We start from the raw sequence: 18,963 nt of genomic DNA, 5'->3' as shown, positions 1-18,963 counted from the left end.
AAATAACTAATTGAAAATCTGATTAGTAGGGATTATTTTAAATAATCCCCGGCAACGGCGCCATTTTCTTGATAGGATTTTTACTACTCATGTGAATGGGCTTAAATCTCCTATTTTACTTGCAAGAATCACAAGGTTATTGTAGTATAAACGGATCTCCCAAGGTCGTCTCCACAGAGATTATTAAATAATTCGAAACTAATCAGATTCCATTTAATTATTGTAAAGTAGAAGTTCAGGTGATTGATTTTATAACCTAATTAAAATAAAAACGAAATTAAAGAATTAAAATAAACAATCTGCAATATTAGAGCTAGAGAGAAAAAAAAACAGTTTTGGGAGAATCAAATTAAGAAAGCACTAGGGTTCCACCATCACCTAGCAATCCTATGAATTTTTACCAATTACTTATAATCTACACATGCCACTTTGAAGGTTAGATTTTCCTAATTCATATTCTACTTGGAACCTCCAACATAGAACGTATATCTAACATGCAACCCGTCCGGACGTTCGGATCAAATCTAAACATAAAAGACTCATTATGCTTTATGAAAATCCTTTGAAAAACCATGCAATCCTTAAGACGTGATATTCATCCTAAGAGAAATTACAATTATTAATCACAAGAAGCCAGCGTCAATTTCAGGGAACCTTCCGATCAAAATTGCATCAAATTACTTTTCTAAAGATCCTAATGGTGATCAGGCATTACGACAATTAGATAGTTTTTATCCCGGTGATTAACAATTCAAAGTACGCATGCAATCAATCATAAGCAATTAAATAAAAATCACATATTCATGCTAAGGCTCAAGGCTTCGCTCTAGCAAAAGAAATTAGTTCCGCATATTCATAATTGAAATCATAGAAAATATTCTTAAGAAAAAGATTGAAAACACCTTCAAGTAGAAAATCTCCAAAACCCTAGTAATTCTCTCTGTCTCCAAAGTTGCATAAAATAAAGCGTACTCCAATATGGTAGACGGCCCAGCAATATATCTGCTCAGCCTCCACAAAAACCCTAGGAAACTAAAATTAATTCCCATAAAATAGGAAACATAACCCTAAATTAAATGATAAAATTCGTCTAAAATCTGAACAGCCACGTTTTGACCCATAAGCTGCTCCAAAACTGGCCCAATGTAGCTGGATTTAATGTTTGGGATATTCTGAACACTTTTCCAGAAGGCTACGAACCCATCCGAGGTCATCTTGGGCTCCAAAAACGCACTTTAAGCCCAAAAACGTCATTTTCCAGCACTGCGCACTGCGCACTGCTTCTTTATTTCTTCGTCAGAAAATAACCGCTTGGTGGAAAAATCCCAAATTTTGATACGATCAAGTTAAGTGACTCACGAACGTCCTCCAACTGGAATTACTCCAAAATTCGTCCATTTGGTTCTGTTTTGCTCCAGAGGAAGTCGAAAGTCCTATATTGAAAATACAATTCAAAGTATCAAAATTCTTCCAATATATTAACCAAAATATACTAAGATTAGGGTAAAATATATAATATAAAATCTACTCATCATACCCTTCCAGGACTTGCTTCAAGCAATTTGAATCCTTTAGAAATTTTATACACTTCATGACACATTCTCCTTTGCAATTTATACAGAGTAATTTGCTTGTATACTTGAGGGAATTACTTATGGAGATATGCTTCGGGCATTTTAGAAACCTTTATATAATATATAATTCTCGATTGAAATGAACAACTTTCACAATGGGAAATCATGTGTTACAGGAGTGCATTGCAATTTCAAGTTTCAACTAGGAACATTGTGTCATATCATGCAAGTGGACTTCACTATATTATAATGCCCATATGTAACCTTCTGGGTTCAACATCATTAGGCGACTTGTAACCTTTTGAGTTTAGCCAAGGCTTAGCTCAGCACCTCACTACTCATCGTATTTGGTTTGGTATTGCTACCGCATATGACTTCGAGAGTGTGATGTTATTACTGAGGGACGTCTTTATCAGAATATTTTTGCTTCTCATTTCAGGCAATTGGCAATAATTTTTCTATGGACTTCTGGAAATCTGTTACATGTAGCTTGGCAAGTAAATTTTGAGGCATGGGTACATGATCCTTTACATGTAAGACCTATTGCTCATGCAATTTGGGATCCTCATTTTGGTCAACCGATTGTAGAAGCCTTTACTCGTGGGGGTGCTCTTTAGGAGCTCTACATTGTCTCTTCTAAGACAATCATCTCTTATTAGATGAATTGTTTGAAGAATTTGGATCATAACCTCCTCTAGAGCGTTATAAAGCTTAGATTTTTAGTCTCCACTTCTGGGGAGTTGAATCATTGCGACCTATACACTTATCATGCTTCAAGTATGAGGCATATTAAAATTGCTATGTCCAAGTCCATGGATTGTCCGTTTGGAACTTGAATCTGTATGGCAATTGTCACGCCTTGAGTATGCAATAGTTTAGTAGTGTCAAGTTCATGGATTGTTTTACGAGACATCAATCCATCGGGAGTCCCTGTTCAATTAGGGCCCTATGCAATGGCTCCTATTGCTCTCTCTTAAAGCCGCATTGTTTAAAGATGCAACTAACAAAAGCAAAGATAAATACAAAAAAAGGAAAACTAAAAAAAAACTTTAATTTAAATGAAAAATGACAAAAAAAAAGTGTAGTGAATAGTAGAAGGATAAAAATGTGGTTTTTCGTTAAAAGTGAACAGTACCATGAGTGTTTCGTTAAAACTCCATATAAAAAATAGTTGCCAAATTGTATCTCTCTCCTCATAATGATATAAAAAAATTAAAAATATATTATTTAATCATGATTATATTAATAGACACATATCAAGCTTTAAAAATGATGATGGGCATACACAATAATTTATAACAACGAACAAAAATGCACCCAATTCAACAAGACATGGCAAGAAAGATTAAAAAGAGTGAGCAATTCAACTCCCAATTTGCCTCTTCCCCACATCAAACGACAACATCTTTAGTGTCGTTCAGCCACCCTTTACTACTTAAAAGTTGAAACAGACAAAAGCCCTTTCGTTTCCTCGTCTCCTTCCTCTGTTTTGAGCAAACTTCCAACGACACAATGGCCGGCGCCGCCACTCTCTCTCTGTCTCCAAACCCTAGCTTCACCACCTCCTCCTCCCACAAACCCTCTCTGTCTACACCTAACTTTCTCAAATTCCCAACCCTATCCCCCATCCCCATCAAACCCCTCACCCACGCCCCCCAATCCCAAATCCCAATCTCACGCGCCACCTTCACCACACGCGCAGCCGCCTCCCCAACCCCATCCACCACATTCCACGGCCTCTGCTACGTCGTCGGCGACAACATAGACACCGACCAGATCATCCCCGCCGAGTACCTAACCCTGGTCCCCTCCAACCCCTCCGAGTACGAGAAGCTCGGGTCTTACGCGCTCTGCGGCCTCCCCGGCTCCTACTCAACGCGCTTCGTGGATCCGGGAGAGACCAGGTCGAAGTACTCGATCATAATCGGGGGCGCCAACTTCGGGTGCGGGTCGTCGCGGGAGCACGCGCCGGTGGCGCTGGGAGCGGCGGGAGTGGCGGCGGTGGTAGCGGAGTCGTACGCGCGGATCTTCTTCAGGAACTCGGTGGCGACGGGGGAGGTGTACCCGCTGGAATCGGAGGGTAGGGTTTGCGAGGAGTGCAAGACGGGGGATGTGGTGAGCATTGAGTTGAGCGAGAGCCGTCTGATCAATCACACGACGGGGAAGGAGTACACGTTGAAGCCGATCGGGGACGCGGGCCCCGTGATTAGGGCTGGTGGGATCTTTGCTTATGCGAGGGAGGCTGGGATGATTCCTACTTTGACTTGTTAGATTTTATGTGTTTGACTTTGATAATGTAGGGTTTTTAATTATCTGAGTAATTTGTAATTTGTAATTTGGGTTTTCTTTTTGTATGGGGATTAAGGTTAATGGTGGCTTGGCTGGTGTATTATGACTTTATGATCTTGAATAATAAATTAAGAATTGAGTTTATAACAGCGATCTGATATTCATTTCATTTTTAACCTTTGTTTTCAATTTTTGAAAAATGGTGTTTGGTAAACATTTAAAAATATCTTATTTTCACAGTTTTGGATGAAAAAAAAATTAAAAACATGAAGCAGCAAAAATGAGCTTATTCTTACAGCATAACAAAATCAGTTTTTTTTTTCAAAACACAGCAACATCAAACCAACCCTAAATACTAATATCGACGCTTTATTTTCTTTAATTTACTGTGCGCAAAACGTAAATCTCAGAATACAGAGCACCGGACCTCTAAATCTTAGGAATTTACATAGAACAAGTTCACCGACATCCACCATATTGAAAAACTTGCAAACATCATTATTTTATTTGTACAGGAACGCAACAGTGAACCCAATTCTTTTAAATTGCTCTCCTCAATCTGGCATGTGTTGCAATAAGAAGAAGATTCTGATGCAAACTGGTGGATAACTTGGATTAATCCAGCGCTATTGATCCAAGCATCAGTCTAATGCCAGTTCGAACATAACTTCATGTAAATGAACATTCAAACAAAGTATGTGTTTTCTTATCCTCCTTTCGAGTTCGAAAGCCAAATAATAGAAATCAAGCTCGTACGGTAAACGCATCTCGCCAGAGCTTTCACCGAATCAATCGATATTTAACTCATATCACCCGACATGAAAATATTTACCAAAACAACTACTACTTTAAACACATCAAAGGAGTCCGGCACATTAAATAAGGGAAATACTGTCCCAAAAGACTTTCAAATAAACCGTAAATCATTCAAATTAAACACGATTGAAGTCTTCGACTGCCAAAATTTCAAACGCATAACATATATCGTCTTCCTGAAGGTACGCACATAACAACCAAGCATAAGGCAACATGACCGAAATCAACGGTAACGACGGAGTGAAAGGGTGGTGTTTCTCTTCCAGGTTGCTCTGCGAGAAGGTCGGTTCTTGTGGTACAGATGTCCCTTTCCACGAAGACCCCTGTATTTCTTTCCAGCAGAAGTAAGACCACGAAGCTCTCTGTGCTTGTGAACAGGGTTGCAAAGCCAGTTGATTCTTGGGTCATTCCTGATAGCATTGTGAGCAACATCAACCAAGATAACCTCAAAGTACTTGTAGGTCGAATCCTGCATCCAAATATTGCAGAGAAATTGTAAGCAAGACTCCGCAAAATCAAACTAACACCAAGCCCCAATCTAACTAACTCAAGTACATGAGTAAAAGTTGAAACTGAATCACAAACCTCATTGAGCCAGTATGAGTTGAGAACCCTGAGGCCTCCCAACTTGCGCCCTGCACGCTCCTCAGCAACAGACCTCTTGCTACGCTGGAACTTGAGTTGTGTCACACCCTGGTTTGTGGGCTTTCCATATACAATACCCTTGGAAACAGGCCTCTTGCGACCACCACGCCTCACACGGACACGGTAAACAACATAACCCTGAAACAAGTTTTACTAGAACCATCAGCCAAATCACTTAATTACATCAAACATGGATGGGGACCAGCAAACCAAAGGTGCATTCCAACAGATAACAAATTAATGTTTATAAATTAAAAGACAAAGGAAACAAAATCCAAGACAGAGACTACAATAGCTCAATATGTCGAATCGAGGCAAAAAAGCAAGAGCCATAAATAGAACTCGCTCAGTGGAAGATCAATTATTTGGTTTAGTATAGCCAGTCCCAGGAAGCATTCGATGATTGAAAAAACAGCTTTTATAGGCAAAATGCTTAGGCATCAGAATGCTGCTTAACCAGTGGATACTCTGAATTAAATTAACTGATGCACAACAAAGGCAAAGCAATGTACTAGAGACAGCATGCATGCTCAATAAACACTGACATGAATCATTAAGCAATGGTGTAAACCGAAACTGAAAGATGACTAAATATGCATCAGATAAGACAGAAACCTTCCAGACACAGCCATTATAATCATTTCATAGTCAAATATCAACATACATTATGCATCAGATAAATGCCTATTACTTAGACATAGACGTAGAAAATTTAATTTGACAACGGCTAATGAAATTATCACTACCTGCTTGGCCTTGTAACCCAAACGACGTGCCTTATCAGGGCGTGTGGGTCTTGTGACTCGGACAATCGAGGGATGTTGGCGATACTCCCAGCAGCGGACCCTCTGGAGGAACCTCATCACATCGGACTGCTTCTTCCTCCATATCTCGGACACGTACTTGTAGGCTCCTAAATGTCCCCAAAACGAAACAACATGTTATACAACTGAATTTGACAGAAATCATTAAACCACCATTAATCATGTAATAATCAAACTTGTGAATTCATTTAAACCGTGAAATGTGGCGCATTTCCTACAACATGACCGTCAAGCAAAAACCAAACCCAGTTCACAATAACTTGTAAATTTGAAAAATTAGGCTTCCGTTTACTTATAAACTATCAGTAAAAGTGAAATTATTACTAACATATAAGCTCAGTACTAAGATTTAACAACAAAACAGACCCTAAACACAATGCTCCAAAAAGATTTAAAGAAAATTACAACGTTAATATATTGGCAAATATGAGTATTTCATAACCAATCGCATGGAAAACAGATTCACCTTTAGTTTCAATGTCTATATAACCAGCATGAATCTGCGTACGAAAACGGAGATGAATCTAAAGAGAGAGAGAGAGAGAGAGGAGTACCCATGGTCGGATCAGAAATGAGCTACGACGCGCAGGGCTCGGCGGACGGGGCTAGGGTTTTTCCAAACAGAGAGTGAGGCTTTGCGGTGAAAACTCGGCTTTATAGTGCTGGAAAGGATCGGGATTTCCAATCTGAGCCGTCCATTGTTTTTCTGAAACCCTAGAATGTCTTCAGAACTACGATGTGTCGTAGCTTGCTAAACGACATCATGTTTCTCGGTTTTTCACCGGATTTTCTTTATTTTAATGTGGCCCAGCAACTCAAGGGCTTTTCCTCTATTGGACTTTTGAAAGTGCTTTTAGAGATGCTTTTGGTAAACATATTTCCGGAATCAATCCAAATTACAAATGCTTTTGAAATCCAAAAACATTTCATCTTTGGATTTCTTTCATCTAAATCTTCCCACAACACATTTCTTCTTCTTCTTTCTTCCTGTGATTTTGTTTCTTCTTCAATTCATCTTTCTTCTTTGCAATTCTACTTCTTCGTCGTTTTTCTTCTTTCTTCTTTGCGGTTCTGCTTCTTCAATATTTTTTCTCTACGGTTTTGCTTCGTCAATTTTGACTACAATCCGGACATCGCCATTGACTCTTCTGCCATTCGCGCCTTTCTCAACCATCTCGTTGTCTCGAGACGGAGGAACCCAAGGTCATCACAGCTTCTTCTCATTCCGATGCCGTTAAAGTTGTCTGATAATTTTTCAAACAGCTTAAGCTTAAAGCTCGTTTAGATATACTTTTAAAATGACTGAAAGTGTTTTTAGAGAAAATATTTTTTGGTTCCAAAAGCACTTAAAGTGCTTTCTACAATAAGCACCAGTTATAGTGATTCTTCTCGGAAGCACTTTAAGTGATTTTCCAAAGTTTACTTGCATTTTTACTAAGGATTGGTTCCAAAAACATTTTCACCCAAAGCACTTTTAGTCATTTTAAAAGCACATCCAAACGAGCTCTTAATTTTCGATTAAATGGCCTTAAACAACGCAATTAAGACACTAACAAAACTAACACGACTAAAGAAGCAAAACTAAAGTGAACAAAAGTCTCACAAACCATAATAGCCTACATCATTAAGATTAAACATGAACTCAACTCCATGATAAAGAATAGTATGTAGACGTTCCCCTCTCTTAGTTTTGTGTGTTCACTAAGCTTTTTGTTGTTGTAATTAGAAAATGGCCATGGTTCATACACTCTCCTTTGTATTTCTTCCTTTCCTTGTTTGTTTCTCTCCCTTCATTCATTGTTTATATATTCAATTATGTAGCTATAAATCGGAAGAAAACAAAATTATGTAGCTATAAACAAAAGAAATAGTACAAGGGGATAAGAGACTGAAAATCATTTCCTTAAGTGTATGTTTTATCTAGCGTTTTGTTGTCCGATATTCCTAGTTGGCCATTTGTTGTACTCATTTCAATTTTTATTTTTCTAACAACAATAGTCTTATAGGCATTGCTAACGCAAGGTTGGCGAGCACCTATTCAAAAAGTAGTTTTTGACCTCTTGAGGCAAGTTAGCAAACTGACAACTTTGTAACACGAAGCCCCACGGACAAACTTACTCAAATGTCAACTCCAAGTCACGTGTTTGGCCATTAGCAATAGAAGAAGTCTATGAAGACATAAAGGTTGTCAAAGCAAGCATTTGGGAAGGCGGTTCCTCAACTACATAAGACTAAGGGAAGCACTCGATACGTGTTGCCCGAGAAAACCTTGCGCGCTAGTTCTGAGAAAGTGCCACTCCATCTCATCTCTCTGTGTTGACTAAATGAAGAGAAGTCGTCAGCGAGTTAAGTTTACGTGTTAAGATTTTTATGCTAGAGCAGTGGAATACTGGAGAACCTAGGGATTTTGGGACCCATTGAAGGCCTATTTAAGGGAGGCACAAGAGGACAAAAGGAGGACAATATAACCGAGCAACTCATCTTGTAGCCTATACCTAATATAAACAGAGCACTACAGCCGACATAGCCCAATTTTTAAGGGTGCACTTAAACTTTGTTGTCAATTTCATATAGTATTTATCCCGAGCCCACCAAAGGCCAACCATATTCGTCTTCGTTGACATCCAAATTTTGAGTATTAACAGGCACAAACTACTTTTATCACCAAAATGACTCCTCAAATGGTGTTAGTTGTTTTAATCAAATGAGTTTGAAGGTGTGAATTAATCATAAAATAAAATAGCAAAAACCAAGAGGCAATCAGGAACATCAAGACTGAGTATTTTTATTTATATTTGTAATTTTTGGGTTTTAAGATACGCAAAAAACATGGGATATGAAATATCAAGCATCAACCAAAAAACGAAAACATACATTCGGCCCCCGAAACAACTCCCGATTGGGCTTCTTTACCAATACAGTACTACACCCAGCGCCTCAAAAGGCCCAACACCAACATATTAAGTGAGTGGGGCCGAACGATGTCGTTCTCGGAGAAAGCCAACATCGGCGTTACCCAAAATGCTATCTATCTCTGCCTGCGATCCCGATCCCGATCCCGATCCCTGCCTCCTCTCGAGTGCCCGGAGGGCTCTTCCTGCTCGGCGGCCTGCGGCGGTGACGCCTCGTACCTCGACGGCTTCCTCTTGAAGTGCCGATCGTCGTCGCTCGACTCGTACTCCATGGAAGCAGCACTGATCATAGTCTTTCTGCTTCCAGTTCCGCTGCTCGCAGCCTTGGCCGTCGACGACGACTTGTACTCGTCGTAGAATCCATTCGCCAAGGACGACGACGACGACGACTCCTTGTGATGGTGATGCGCCGACGGTTTGGTATCCTCCGCCGCCGGAGAAGGAGCGGTGGCAGAAGCAGTGGAGGAAGAAGAGGCCTTCCGCTTCTTGCTCACTTCTCCCTCGGGAAAGCTTATGCGAGAGAACACGCTTGCCTTGTGCTTCCGCTCCGCCGCGGCCGCCGCTTCTGCCGCAGCAGCTGATGCTGCAGAGGAGGCAGGTTTCGCCGATGCTGTCGTTTGGGCGGAAGGTTTGGCCGAGGAGGACTCAGAACGGTGTCGTTTCTGGCGGTGATGATCCTCCTCATGGTCGTGCTCCCTCTCGCGTTCTCGATCTCGGTCCCGCTCGCGTTCCCTGTCGTGGTGGTGCTGCTCGGATTTTCTCTTTGGAGGACGGGGAGGCGGCTGTGGCTCAAGGTCACGTGGGTCACGTGAGGGCCTGCGTTCTGGAGATTGCTTCTCGTGTCGGTGACGGCGGTGCTGATTAGGATAGTCTGGGCTTGGTGATCGGGCCAACGACTTCTGCACCAACAAATAAGTATGAACCCAATAAGTCCACCATTGTAGTAATTTCCAACAAAATTTACCAAACCGTTCCCATTTTACGTCCCTTTTTATGGGTGGTGGGGGTAATTATTTCAGGTCCATCAAATTGCATTGCCCGATTAAAATTTGGAGGATTTTATCTAACTTTCGTTAAACACGGCACTCTACATAAGACAAAGATGGGTTGTCAAGAACGCAAGGGAGGTAGAAGGGGCAATTGGTCAAATCTAGAATGGAAATGAGTTTTTGGGGGTTTGGGAGGAGGAGAAGCATTACTAATTTTACAAAATTTTAATAAAAAGTGACAACCAAGGGGTTTTCGGAAGTGATCGAATTTTCCACCAACAATTTCCGGAAACGTTTTCGGTACTCCCGAATCAATGATCCTGCGAAAAATAATTTGGAAGTAACGGCATTCACAAGGCCGTAGGGTAACCCAGACCATAACAGAACTCCAAATTGACCGTTTCGCGGTCACCGTGACAAAAGGCCAAACGAGAATATGTTTCCCTCCATTTCATCTCCCCATGACCAAATGGAGCACGCATTACCAAGAAAACAAATAATATAATGACGTAAAATTTAAAATTAAGAACCAAAGAAAAATAATTAAATGATAGGAAAACGAAAACCGGGTTAATAAAACATCCTAGACTCTTTGATCTTAATTGCAGCCACAATTGGTTTTTTATTGCCAACTTGGTGTCTGCTTGCCAAAATGCTGATAAAAACCATACGCAGCTGCTGCAACACACAACAAATGATAACGAGAGAGGAAAATTGGCACGATAAAAGACGTACAGATTTGGATTTCATTGGAGGACCATCGCCGCCGCTGCTAACTTCCCTTCTGTATTCCCTGTCTTTGGAGAACTCCCGGCTGAAAAAAAAAGATGAAACTCGATTAATTATTCAACCACGCTAAAATAGATATGGCGGAAACGCAACCAATTTCAATTTGAAATTCAATCTTTACCTTTGACCCTGTCTTTCATTTTCACGCTTCCTTCTCAAATCAGCTTTCCGAGCCTCAAATTCTTCTTTGCTCATGATGGGGAGTCCATTCATCCCATTCATCCCATTCATCCCATTCATGCCCATACCAAAGTCCGCAGGATCCCTGTATGAAGTTGAAGATTCAAAACGAAATAAGGTTGTAGGGTCGAAAGGAAGGCAAGAAAACATTGAATTGCAACTTGCAACCATAAAATGACACTTCAGGCAATGGTTCCACCTACAAACCTAAAATATTGTGTAAAGGCTCCAAAAGAAAAAACATTAACTTGCATATCCAATTTGAATAAAAGAATTCATAACACAAACACACCAACATATCACACCAGTTCACTATGAAATTCATGAGCATACCTCTGAGGCGGAACCATGGGCATCATATAACCTTGAGCACCAAATGGGTCCTGTGGACCAAGACCCCCAAATGGCATGTCAATGGGACCATAACCCATATATGGCATCGGACCACCATACGATGTCATATATCCTTCCATGCCCATGCCAGGTTGCATGCCATTCCAGTATGGATTATAAGCAGCGGGGCCCATAGGCATCATATAGTTTTCGGCTGCAAGATCTTGAGGGTTTCTCCATTGCATGTCTGCGTTGAATGTAATTGTGTTATAAAATCTATTAAATCATGTATATAATTCAAATTTATAATTGCTGCAGATAACTTGAATAGAAACCTCTATGTTTACAAAAACAAAATAAGAGAAAAGGCATACCATTCACAGGCACACGAATTTTCTTCTTTTTCCTTTTCTTTCCTGCAACGGAGATACAATGAAGAAAAATAAAAATAAGAGATCACTACAGATTTCTTTTCAAGAAAAAATAATTTACTCAACACATCTATCCTACACCTGCATGTCAAAAAAATAAGGTAACACAGAACTTGCTTATGCACAAGGATAGAACCAGAGAACAATAATACCCAGACCACTACATTACCTGCATCCCCAGAAGCCATTCTTTGCTGCACTTCTTCCTCAACCAGTGGGATACTACCTTGTGACGCTGGTTCCTTCACAATCATTGACTCACGCGTGGCTTCAGATGCATCAGCTACTATTGTAGTTCTCACTCTCTCTAAAATCTGCTGCTGGGGAAGAACAGGCTTTACGTCATCTTCGGATTCAGGAAACTTTGGAGGTTCTTCATTCTGAGGTAACTGCTTTTCATCTCCTTTTGATGCAGCAGATACCGTAGGGGAAGGAATCTTGGGTTGTGGACAGCGAGCAGACTCCATATCTGAATGTTACAAATCATGAGTGTAATTATAAAAATGTTCTAGTCTAAATAGAAATATAAGGCAAGCCACTGAAAAACAAACCTTGAACTTGGAAAGTACTCCCAGCATTGTCAGCACTACTGTTACCACCAGACTCCAAGATGCGATTGATTGTATCTCTCAGTGTCTTATTTGGCAGTAGATCGTCTGCCAGTGTATTTGTAGCCCCACAGACACACACTGACTTGGACATAATGTAGTTCCTGATACCTGATTAACATATGAGCCATTGTAAACAAAGAAAATTGATATGGTAAATCATACTGGTACGACAATTCAGGATACACAATAAGATATCAACAGGCCTCATCAAATTACCCAGATGAGGGTAAACCAAAAAGATCCCAAGAGATAAAAGTTGAAATTCTTCCCTTAGAAGTTCAAAATTTATACAATTAAATTTACATCATAACTTACACTTATCACAAAAGCTATTAAAGCAACACTTGCTCGTTAGCACAGCATCCTTCATCACTTCTTTGCACAACGGGCAGTGTAGCTCCGGGGGTAGATCACCAACAGAACGCGTAGATGGTAAACCTTCAATCTCTTTCTCAAAAGCAGCCCTATTTCCATATCAAAGATAATCATAAGTTTTTTATGAAAAAAAAAATGGAAAATACGTCTATAAAATTTGTAAAGCAGATCAGCTTACTCATTTGGCCTCAATACAGCTTTATCACCACTTGGCAACTTATATGAGCCATCCGGGTTTGCCATCAGCATGGACTTAGGAATTCCAGTGGGTGGCTTCACTCTTTTAATGTCAAAATTTGGATCACCATTCGTAGGGCAGTGCTGAATATAATGCCCTGAACACACATACAAATGCCAAATATCAGAATTTTCCTCATCTAATCACTTATCACAAAACATCTGTTATCTTCTAAAAGGAGAAGGAAACTTGAACATACCAGGCACCTTACACCTATGACAAATATAGCCCTGTGGAGGTGTTTTCCTCTCAAAGCCCCCTACTCCTCGACCTCAATCAAAGAAAATTGATATCAGTTTCATTATGAAAAATTGACAGAGAAAGAGGCAGAAATTCAATCAGCACTGATATGTTACGAAAAATAAAAATTATATAATCTAAAGAGACTCACCAATACCACGTCCATTCATCATTCTTCCACCCCTGCCAAAACCTCTACCAGGACCAAAACCATCAGGACCTTGGCTGCAAAAACACAAAGATCATCCAACATTAGTGACCAGAAACCTTTCATTATCATATCACAGTACACTAATGAAACTGAAAGCATCTTACTGTTGCCATGCCAAGGCTGGAGTGTCGATTAAAGCCTTAATCTTGCTATCTTCATCAGCTTTATCAGTTGGCTGTGCATCCGGAGCCTGATAACTTGTCTGCACTGTCATCACTTCAGGAATTTCATACAAATCATCCCCATAATCATCCCAATCTGGATCACCAGGCTGCAAAGCCATAATAAACAAAAGATCACTAAAACGTCTGGGACAAAGCAAAGCATAAGCACACAGTTAAAACCAAAGATGATCAAGTGGCTATTAAAACTTACATATTTCGTGGCAGATGATTCAGCCGCCAGAAAGCTAGTCCTTTCTGGTTCAGTGTACTCCACCTTATCTTCCATCTTTCGCCTACAACAAAAGAAATAAAAATAGCCTAACTTAACCAACCCTTGAAATCTGCGCTAGGGGTCATAAGAAACACAATCACCCTATCCAAGCACATGGCATAACTCCAACGAAGATGCAAAACAGGGACTACCCATGTCACAGATTCATTAAACACAAGAACATCTAAATTGATTATGGATTTTGCAACATAACTAAAGACAAGAAGTTAAAGGATCTGAGATAGTACTCTGAATCAGTAACAATAGGCATTGGAGGCCTTCCAGGTACACGGCGAATTAAAACTGACGTATTTTTTGGAATCAACATTGCTTCATCAAGATACTCTGAAATTACAAAACATAGCTCGTAAAGACTATAAAATATTGTAATGATATAATCCATGAAAGCAAGGATAAAAGCTACCAAAATTTGAATCCCGACATCACAACCCACAATTCCTAGGAAGTTTCTAGTCAGATTAACCATTCCTAAAGAACCCAGATTTCAACCTCACACAACCTGTCCCCACTCAGATTGACTCAATTCACCATAGAGAATGTGGTGGTCGAACTTTTCTCATTCAATGACAAAAGTAAACCACCATACAAAGTCACTCTATCTTGAATTTCAAGGCAACCCCTAATCTTAATTATTCGAGAAAAACCCCAAAAGACAATTTTACAAATCCCCAAAACCATAGACCGACGATTTCACCACTCAATCAGACAAACACACTCTCATACAACATGTTAGTACACATATCTGTGATTAATTTCAACATGTTGAGAAGGTAATAACTAAATCAGAACCAACCTTCATTGGTCTGGGCATTGGTGACGACGAGGTCGTAATCAGTACCCCGCCCTAAGTGCTTGGATTCATATATTTTTTCTTTCAAAATACCAACTGCGATGAACGGGCCGTCCATAGGAATAGAATCATAATCTTTTGCACTCTTAAATTTATAATACACCGCCATGGTAAATATCTTTTTTTCTTTTCCTTCCAAAATATGAAATATGTATAACACCACAAACAAGAACAAACAATCTCCCTGAAGAGAACGATAATCAAAGGCCGATAAAACTATACGGCCTTATATTCAAGGCCAAGAAAAAACTACTATCAAATCAAACAGTACAAAAAGTTCAAGCTCATTTTTTTTTCTTCGATTATTCTACTGAGATCGAACAATCAAACCACCGCAAATGGAGAGACAGATTGACAGCTTTTCCGAAGCTTCTTCGCCGCCGCCAACCACAGCACCAATCTCAGCTCTTTCGATTCCAATCCTTCAGAAACCGATGTCGAACAGATGCGATGCTCGGAATTAAATTAGGCTCCTCCACCCTCCGTCCGCCGCCGACCCAATCCTCCTCGGCCAACCGCCGCAATCAGAATCGAATTTCACAGATCTCGGTGAAATTAAAGAAAGCCCTCTCTCTGCGCTTATCAATGCAAAGCGTTCGAATTTCAGGAAGAGTCTGAGAGAATCCGAAAACCTTGGTTGAAAACTCAATCGGATCGGATGATTTGATTCGCCGATTGATTGATTGGATTGTCGCTTCGAAATCGCCGATTGATTGGGTTGCACGAGCTCCAAGAAAGCTTCTGACACACCGAAATCGAGAAAATCAGATTCCGTCGGAGAGAATTCCCCGTGAAATTGTGAAAGTGGCAACGATCTACAGGCCCTAGGGCGAGTTTTGTAGGCTGATGATCATGACGAACCGCCGGACTGCTAGGGTTTGCTTTTGGGAAATTTCATAGCGCCACAGAGACCACGAGAGACAGACAAGAGAGAGCAATTGAAGTGGTAAGGGGGTTGGGTTTTTGTTATATTCTGTCTCTCCTTTTCCATTGCGGATAATCCTTGTGGGCCCAACGGCCCATCGGACCGTTGACAGCTGTTGGCCCAGGTAAAAAACTAATTTTATAAAATCGTGACCGTTGGAAAATCCTTGTGCCCAAAGTAAAACCGGGTTGTGTGAATTGACGAAAAAGCCCATTTCCTTTTCCTACTGCTGTGAGGAGAGTAGTCAAGATTGCTTGCGTTCCACGAAACCAATTGAACGAGTGAGTGTTGTTGCTTCCCGCCTTTCCTCATTCCATCAGGAAATAATGAAATTAATCAATCAATAAATTAAATTGGAACCCTAATTTCCCAATTCTCATACCACAATTAGAAACTTGCCCCCCTCTCTCTCTCTCTCTTTCTCTCGTTTTCTCAAAAGCTCTCAACTTTCGTGTCTGCTGTTCTCAGAGATCAAAACGCTCATCACTGATCATACATTCGAGGAGGGGTTTGCCTCATAGATTGTAAGTAGTTCTCTCAATTGGGTTCACGCCAAACTCGTTTTTCATCTTCGAAAAGGCGAAAACGCTCTGAATTTTGTCACAGATTTCTTTAGCTTTTGAGGTTCAGTTCCTTAATAGCTACGACCTGATCATGGGTTCTTGAGGAACTAGGCAGTGGATCTTTCGGGACTGTATTTAAGGCGCAGCACAAACCGACGGGTAAAATTGTTGCAGTCAAGTATCTGAGGGAGATATTCAGTTCCATTGAGTAGTGTCTAACACTACCGGAAGTTCGGTCCCTTTCCAAGCTCAAGCATAAAAGAATTGTGCTCGATTTACTGAGCTTCTTTTCATTTTCTGTTTATATAGAACTTTACAAGTATAGTTAATTAGAACTTTACAGGTATAGTGAATATTTCACATGGATACACTGCATCAATGTTTCTGCATCTGAGTATGGGCAGCATTTGTTTAATGCATGCGTGGGCAGCATTTGTTTAATGCATCTGCATCTGAGTATGGGCAGCATTTGTTTAATGCATGCGTGGGCAGCATTTGTTTAATGCATGCGTTGAGTGTATTGCAGAGTCATTCACATGGGCAGCATTTGTTTAATGCATGCGTTGTATGTATTGCAGAGTCATGCAGAGTCATTCACAACACTTGGTTTATCACACCCCCGCAAGCTGAGCGGTTGCCGGCGAACGGGAAGCTTGGAAAGAAGATAATTGAAACGATAAGTGGACAGTCCTTTGGTCAGGAAATCAGCAAGTTGATCTTGCGTAGCAACATAACCAACTTGTAATTCCTGGCGTGTGACCTTTTCCCGAATGTAATGATAATCGACTTCGACATGGCGAGTGCGGGCATGAAAGACAGGGTTTGAGGCAAGGGAGATTGCAGAAATATTATCACACCACTTGGTTTATCAAAGCATCCCAACCTTGTCCAGTTGAAGGGTATCTTCACCAAATGCGATTCTGCATTCCTTGGCTTCTAGTATATGCAGAGCAGTCTCATTGATCACATGGTCAAAAGGCAAACCAAATTCACCGAGGATGAAGTTTGAAGCATCTGCTTTCAGATGTTTCATGGCCTGGATTATATGCACAGAAACGGCTATTTCCACGGTGATTTGAAGCCCGCTAACGTCTGGTTTAACGATGGTTCCCGTGTCGTCAAGATTGCAGATTTGGGTTCTGCTATGGAGATCGATTCACCCCCCCCCTATACAGACTACGTCACCACTCGCCCTTATCGAGCTCCTGAGGTGTTGCTTCAGTCAGGCCTCTACGGTCCTAAGGTCGATATGTGGGCAATGGGCGCCATCATGGCAGAGCTGTTTTCATTCCGGACTCTGTTTCCCGGTCAAAGTGCTGATGATCAGATGTTAAAGATTTGCAGCGTCATTGGCAGTCCAACTTGGGATACATGGCCAGAGGGACATATTCTTGCCCAAAACTTGAACTATGAGCTTCCACAACTTCGAAGTGTTGGTCTATCTGCGATGGTTCCTTCCGCAAGCAGATCTGCCGTCCAGCTGATTTCTTCCCTTTGTTCTTGGGACCCTTCCGCAAGGCCTACTGCTGCTGAAGCACTCAAGCATCCCTTCTTCGTTGGCAACCACAAGATTCCACGCGCCATCCCTTTGAGACAAAGCAATATTCGGCTTGCGTCCAATTCTCTTATTTTCGTGTAGATTTGACACGACTAATTGTAGTTAATTGCTATCGATTCATTAGCTTTCAAAAGCTACAGATTTTATTTTAACGACTAGTTTATTTGAATGTTCAAAGTTAGAGTGGCAGCAAGCCAAGTGCAAGTAATGTATGTATTATACAATTTTTGTAAGCTCTCATTAATCTGCAATAAATAGCTACCAATTCATTTCAATGAGTCATATTGGTGTGTTGAGATTTATCACAAAAGGCCTCGTAACAGTGTCACCTACATTGTCCTCCAAGTAATATTTTAGGAACTGCACCTATACAGTGTGAAAGTTTATCATAAAAGCCTCGGTGTAATTGAGAAGTAGAACCACGCAATATAAAACAACAATAAATATAGAGTGGAACTACATGCAAACACAAGCTGGATGGATGAAGTGTAAGAGTGCATCCGGCGTGTTGTGTGATCGTCGTAGGTCACTGAAGCTCAAGGGAAAATTTTATAGGACGGCAATAAGGCCAGCGATGTTGTATGGCACATAATGTTGGGCGGTGAAGCATCAACACGTACACAAAATGGGTGTAGCGGAGATAAGGATGCTTCGTGGGATGTGTGGGCACACGAGAAAGGAGAAGATTGTGAATGAGGATATCCGAGGTAAAGTAGGAGTAGCCGAAGTTAAAGGAAAGATGAGAGAAAATCGGTTACGGTGGTTTGGACATGTGCAAAGAAGGCCTACTGACGCTTCGGTTCGAAGATGTGACTACGGAACAGAGGTTCGGGGCCGAAGGGGTAAAGGAAGACCTAGGAAAACTTTGAAAGAGACCCTAAGAAAAGACTTAGAGTACTTGGATCTAACGGAGGACATGACACAAAACCGAGCGCAATGGCGTTCTAGGATTCATATAGCCGACCCCACTTAGTGGGAAAAGGCTTTGTTGTTGTTGTTGTTGTTGTTGTTGTTGTTGGATGATCAAAAGTGAAAACCAGCTACACCACATACACATAGGAGGAACTCTTTAGTCCAAACGCTTTCATATATTGGCGCCAGACACAAGGGGGTGGGACCAAAAGAACGGGGGTAGGGCGTTTTGTCATGTGGTC

At 40.9% G+C, this 18,963-nt stretch overlaps 3 protein-coding genes across 3 annotated transcripts; 1 reads left to right on the top strand and 2 right to left on the bottom strand.

Annotated features, from left to right (window-relative positions):
* The first annotated feature begins 2,782 nt into the window (after positions 1 to 2,782).
* LOC103437102 (3-isopropylmalate dehydratase small subunit 1-like) lies at positions 2,783 to 4,010 on the top strand. Its single transcript, XM_008375558.4, has one exon. It carries the CDS (start codon positions 3,087 to 3,089, stop codon positions 3,843 to 3,845), a length of 759 nt encoding a protein of 252 aa, XP_008373780.3. The 5' UTR covers positions 2,783 to 3,086; the 3' UTR covers positions 3,846 to 4,010.
* Positions 4,011 to 4,690: 680 nt separating this feature from the next.
* LOC103437101 (large ribosomal subunit protein eL15z) lies at positions 4,691 to 6,920 on the bottom strand. The gene is made up of 4 exons (XM_029104548.2): positions 6,703 to 6,920; positions 6,071 to 6,237; positions 5,265 to 5,462; positions 4,691 to 5,148 (listed from the first exon to the last, which is right to left on the bottom strand). Exons 1-4 carry the CDS (start codon positions 6,704 to 6,706, stop codon positions 4,903 to 4,905), a joined length of 615 nt encoding a protein of 204 aa, XP_028960381.1. The 5' UTR covers positions 6,707 to 6,920; the 3' UTR covers positions 4,691 to 4,902.
* A 1,993-nt stretch (positions 6,921 to 8,913) lies between these two features.
* LOC103409521 (E3 ubiquitin ligase PARAQUAT TOLERANCE 3) lies at positions 8,914 to 15,700 on the bottom strand. Its single transcript, XM_029104547.2, has 15 exons — positions 14,707 to 15,700; positions 14,141 to 14,237; positions 13,833 to 13,914; positions 13,562 to 13,728; positions 13,398 to 13,471; positions 13,206 to 13,277; positions 12,947 to 13,103; positions 12,709 to 12,857; positions 12,334 to 12,501; positions 11,952 to 12,251; positions 11,726 to 11,767; positions 11,352 to 11,598; positions 10,960 to 11,103; positions 10,785 to 10,863; positions 8,914 to 9,959 (listed from the first exon to the last, which is right to left on the bottom strand). The coding sequence occupies exons 1-15, from the start codon at positions 14,870 to 14,872 to the stop codon at positions 9,177 to 9,179; spliced, it is 2,727 nt and encodes a 908-aa protein (XP_028960380.2). The 5' UTR covers positions 14,873 to 15,700; the 3' UTR covers positions 8,914 to 9,176.
* Positions 15,701 to 18,963: the final 3,263 nt, after the last annotated feature.

Source organism: Malus domestica, chromosome 06, assembly GCF_042453785.1.
Source record: "Malus domestica chromosome 06, GDT2T_hap1".
Lineage (NCBI taxonomy): Eukaryota > Viridiplantae > Streptophyta > Magnoliopsida > Rosales > Rosaceae > Malus > Malus domestica.
Note: the sequence above shows the minus strand (reverse complement) of the source record. Positions and strands in the feature narration are given on the sequence as shown.

Bases quoted from the DNA above. Each gene is read 5' to 3' on its own strand.
- LOC103409521 (XM_029104547.2), bottom strand. From the start codon at position 14,872: ATGGCGGTGTATTATAAATTTAAGAGTGCAAAAGATTATGATTCTATT. The intron at 13,104-13,205 runs GTATGTTCAAGT...ATGTGTGTTCAG, and splicing joins TCATAGGTGTAAGGTGCCTG to GGCATTATATTCAGCACTGC. The intron at 9,960-10,784 runs GTACGTCTTTTA...TTGTTGGTGCAG, and splicing joins CTCCAATGAAATCCAAATCT to AAGTCGTTGGCCCGATCACC.
- LOC103437101 (XM_029104548.2), bottom strand. The intron at 5,463-6,070 runs GTAGTGATAATT...AACTTGTTTCAG, and splicing joins TGGGTTACAAGGCCAAGCAG to GGTTATGTTGTTTACCGTGT. The intron at 5,149-5,264 runs GTTTGTGATTCA...ATTTGGATGCAG, and splicing joins ACTCATACTGGCTCAATGAG to GATTCGACCTACAAGTACTT.
- LOC103437102 (XM_008375558.4), top strand. From the start codon at position 3,087: ATGGCCGGCGCCGCCACTCTCTCTCTGTCTCCAAACCCTAGCTTCACC.